The sequence below is a fragment of the Octodon degus genome, unplaced genomic scaffold, assembly GCF_000260255.1.
Source record: "Octodon degus isolate 3935 unplaced genomic scaffold, OctDeg1.0 scaffold00004, whole genome shotgun sequence".
Classification (NCBI taxonomy): Eukaryota; Metazoa; Chordata; class Mammalia; order Rodentia; family Octodontidae; genus Octodon; species Octodon degus.
The window spans coordinates 23958755-23963689 of NW_004524580.1; the positions used below are offsets into that span (position 1 = coordinate 23958755).

At 44.2% G+C, this 4935-nt stretch overlaps 1 protein-coding gene across 1 annotated transcript in view; it reads right to left on the reverse strand.

Annotated features, from left to right (window-relative positions):
* Positions 1–4935, reverse strand: part of Usp44 (ubiquitin specific peptidase 44) — a 27876-nt gene that overhangs the window by 9205 nt on the left and 13736 nt on the right. Inside the window, exon 3 of the mRNA XM_004623909.2 lies at positions 1303–1498. Within this exon, the coding sequence (XP_004623966.1) occupies positions 1303–1498 (196 nt within the window). The remainder of the gene's footprint in view (positions 1–1302; positions 1499–4935) is intronic.

Genomic DNA, 4935 nt, shown 5'->3' on the forward strand with positions numbered 1-4935 from the left:
GTTCATGAGCCTCTCGACTTTCCTTTTTTCTCTTTTTCTCATGGTAATCCAAGCGGTACCCATAGCGTTTACGATGTAATTCAATATATTCATTCTGTGGCATGATGACAGCTGCAGAGCCACCGCCGGTGGCCTCAAGAGTGCAAAGAAAAGTCCTAACTTTGGGGCGTCCCAGACACACGAGCTGCCTCCCTCTTTGGTTTTTTTGAAACTGATCTGCACAGTAACAATCCAACTATGTACTACTCCCTGGTAATTATGTATGTAAAACACATACTATCAATGCATAATTTCAATGTTTTGATATGTAGCAAAGAAACTCATGAAGCAAATGTTTCCTTTATACCATATGACATGCTTTCCTTTTACTGTTCCTCTCTGGCACTGATTCACATATCAAATTTATATTTCTTATTTTATGAATCACTTTTCTCCACCATTGACTAGAGGACAAAAATTCTGAATGTCATCAATAAGGCAAAAAAGCAAACAAGGACCAGGATATAGTTCAGCAGTATAGCACTTGCCTAGCAAACACAAGTCCTGAGTTGGAATCCAAACACCAAAAACAAACAAAACCTCAGCTCAGGGCCAGCCAAATAGCTCACGGGATTAAAGTGCCTGCAGGGGCAGGGGCCAGGGTTTCAATCCCTGGGGCACGCTGTGACAGGCAACTGAGACTGGGCGAGACTGGGCGAGACTGGGCGTGGTGGGCACGCCTGTAATTCCAGCTCTTGGGAGGTTGTAAACAGGCGGATCACTACGAGTCCGATCTAGTAGTGAGACCCTCAACACCCTGTAGACCCTTCCCTAAAATTTAAAAAAAAACCAAACAACCTCAGCTCACAAGTGCCAAATGTAAAACAGAAATGTGTTGTTCAATTTCTTTTGATGAACAAAAGTTACTTCTTTTTTGAGTACTGGAAATGGAACGCAGGACACTGCCCTTACCAGGCAGGCGCTTGTGCCACTGAACTGCATCCCTAGCCCTGAAGTTATTATTTTCATAGTAGCTACTGAGGGAATTCCTTTAGTTTGTTGAATCTGTATCTCTTTGTTAAGTCTTAGAAAAGCACAGAGAGGGGCTGGAGACATGGCTCAGTAGAATAAGCAGGGTCACAATGAGTTCAAGGTCAGTCTGAACTATGTAACACAAACTAACTAAAAAACAAATAAATAAAAAACAAGGGCCAGGGAGATGGCTCAGCAGAATAAGCACTTTCCTGGCAAGCACAAGGGCGAGTTCAATCCCTGGTTCCACAAAAAAAGAGAAAGAAAAGCACAGAGAACTATTGTACTCACAGTTGCAGTGGTCACAGAGGTAGACTTTTCCTTCTAAAGCTTCGGCTTCTGTGAATTTGGCCAACATTTCAGTAACAGAACAAGGCTGTGAGGTCACATCTTTCCCAGGGCACTGGTATATTTCTGGAAATTCCAATGACAAATCCCAGAAAGGTTCTATGGTAGTTGATTTGTTGTCACATGCAAGACATGTAACCTGCAAATGAAGATCAGTTACTCAGATCACAATCCTCTATCAAAACATTAACTTCTTCCACTAGACCACTGTTAGCAAATAACTGAAAATGCACCACTAGAAATCTTAATAACTAGAAAACCATGTATACTTCTTTGAACTGAACCCTGAAGCTTTCACTCTGAGCTTTCACTCTGAGCTTCAGTATTTTCCATTTGTTTTGGTTTTTGCAGCACTAGAAGCTAGAGCCTTTACTCTGAGCTATCACACTATAGGCCTTTTTTAAAATTTCTGAGATAGGGTCTCGGTTGCCCAAACTAGGCACCAGCTTGTGAGCCTTCTGCCTCAGTTTCCCAAAGTGCTGGGATTACAGGCATGTGTTACCATGCCTGGCTCGATATTTGCTTTTTTTTTTTTTTTTTGGAATCGGGGATTGAACTGGGGATTCCCAGGGAAGCTCTTATTCTACTGAGCCATTTCCCTGGCCCTGATATTTGCTTTTTTTTTTTTTTTTTTTTGGCGGAACCAGGAATTAAACTCAGATCCTTGCGTTTGCCAGTCAAGCGCTTATCCTACTGAGCCATCTCCCCGGCACCGCTATTTGCTTTTTGAGATAAGCTGTCTCTAATTTGCCAAGTCTGGCCTAAAAATTTCAATTTTCATGTTTTGGGTTTCTGAACAGCTGGGATTTCAGGCATGCACCAGCACGACCAGCTGGGGGCTTTATATTCTTGTCAGGACAGTGTATTATAATATTATCATTCCATAACATTGGTATTAAACCCATCATGATTTACAGGCATTAACTGATGGGCCTTAAATGCAGTCAAATCCAAGACTTTAGAGCCAGGCTTTGTGGTACTCATCTGGAATCCGAGCACACTGAAACTGAGACAGGAGGATTGCCAACTTTGAGTGCCACCTGGGTGATTTAGCAAGAACTTGTTTCAAAATAGTAAAAAAAAAAAAAGGGCCAAGAGGGGCTGGGGAGATGGCTCAGTAGAATAAGCACTTCCCTGGCAAGCACAATGACCTGAGTTCAATCCCCGGTTCCACAAAAAAAAAAAAAAGGGCCAAGAATGAGATGTAGCACAGTGACGAGGCTCTGGGTTCATTCTCCAGTACCATCACCGCCAAAAACAAACAACCGGGGCCGGGGAGATGGCTCAGTAGGATAAGTGCTTGACTGGCAAACTCAAGGATCTGAGTTCAATCCCCAGTTCTGGAAAAAAAACAAAACAAAACAAAAAAAAACCCTCATCTTAGGTAAACACGAACTGTGGGCTGATTTAATAGGTACACATCATGCTTGCGCATACACACGCGTATCTTCACATGCACTTCAGGCGTCTATGGCTGTGGGCTTGCAGTTCTCCACCTCTTTCCTGCCTCATCTTGAAGATGGCCTCCTGCCCCAGTCCACCTGTCTTCTGTGCTGGGGCCTGAACCCACCAGGGCTCTCAGCTGTCTAGCGTGCTAGATTCTACACTGAGCTACACTCAGGCCCCACAACTCACCACCTTGACCATAATAAAGCAAAATGCGATAATTCACATAGTTTTATTATACAGATTTCAAGCCTACCAACGGACAATCTCAATAACATACTCCCTGGGCATGCCCATAACCCCAGATAACTCTGGAAGCAGAGGCAGGAGAATAACAAATGCCAGGTCAGCCTGGGCAACACAGAAGACCTTGGTGCTCCCTGGTTCACTCCCCAGTACGGAGGAGGGTGAGGAATAAAGACATACACAGAATATAAATAATTCATTCTGTGGCTTAAATACCACCGCATCTACATCCTTATCTGAATGGGAAAGAACACGGAGCAGCTGCAACGCGACTCAGCGGTGCAGGGCCCTGGGTTCCATTCCTAGTTCCACTAACGGGGAGAAGAGGCATTTCTGGCAACTTCCATGGATGGACAACGTAGCAACAACTTTGGAAAGATACTATGAAAGAGAAATATTCAACAAGATTTATACTACCAACTCTGCACACTACTAAAGCAGACTACGAGCGAGGAAACCTTGTTCCAGCACACTCAGGCACAGCAACAAAGCCAGTTCGACCTAGATGTTACATGTACCCAACTGATCCAAGGACACTCTTGGCATTTATTTAGTCTGGGGACTGAGTGGTACCATGTTTCCCCCTGACCTGAGTTTTCTTGAACTAAAACATAAAATAAATTAAACCAGGTGTAGTGGCACAAGCATGTAATCCCAACAATTGGCAGACTGAGGCACTGGGATTGCTACAACTTGCTACACAGTGAGTTCAAGGCCAGCTGGACTACACAGCAAGACACTGCCTGGGGAAGAAAAAAAAAGCCAAAGCCATTCATTTCTGCACCAACTATCAGAATCTCCTGACAACGTTCACAGGTTTACAGGAGGAAAGGGGGTACAGTGTAGCTCAGTGGTACAGCACATGAATAGCCCTTGGCTAAAGCCCCTGCAATGTGCCTGCAAATAAAAGGGGACAGGCAAAAGTTTTAGGGCAATTTTTATTAATTTCAAAATTCATTTATATATAAAAAAGCACTTCTTATACTACTAAAACTATAACATTTTATTTGATTGATTTTTGGTCTCTTTTTTATGTATTTAGGACAGGGTCTACAGGATCTCACTACATAGATCGGACTTGTAGTGACTCTCCTGTTTTCAGCCTCCCAAGCGCTGGGATTACAGGCGCACCACTGCATCCCAGGGATCGAACCTGCAGCTGCACTCTGCCTAAGCAAGCGCTTTAGTCTGCTGAGCTATCTGGCCAGTCCGATTGCTAGACACGGTTTCACTATGAATTTCAGGCTGGCCTTGAGTCACTTTGTAACCCAAGCTGGCCCTTGAACTTGCAGTGAACCTTCCGCCTCAGTCTCCCAAGTGTTGTGGTAACAGGCGTGTACCACGATCCCTGGAGTAAAAAAAAAAAAAAAAAAAAAAAATTCTTTTTAAAGTTGTTTTCCTGTTTGTTTTATGTTTCTGAGACAGGGTCTTGCTGTGTAATCCAGCTTGGCTGTGAACTCGATAAATAGCCCAGGCTGGCTTTAGACTCACGGTCCTCCTTATCTCAGCTTCCAGAGTGCTAAAATTATAGGCTATGGGCTGCAGGTTCGATCCCTGGGCCTGCAATTGAGACTGGGCATGGTGGCGCGCACCTGCAATCCCAGCACTTGGGAGGCTGTAAACAGGAGAATCACTATGAGTCCAATCTAGTAGTGAGATCCTGAACAACCTGTAGGCCCTTCCCTAAAATACAAAAAATAAAATAAAATTATAGGCTATGCATCACTATATCTGGAATTTAAAATAAATAAACTTCCTGGGCTGGTGAGATGGCTCAGTGGTCTAACGCACCTACTTAGAACAAGCTTAGCAAAGCACAGGGACCGCGGTTCAATCCCCCAGCACCACACGCCAGCCAGCCCCGCCCCCTGGTGGGCTGAGCTG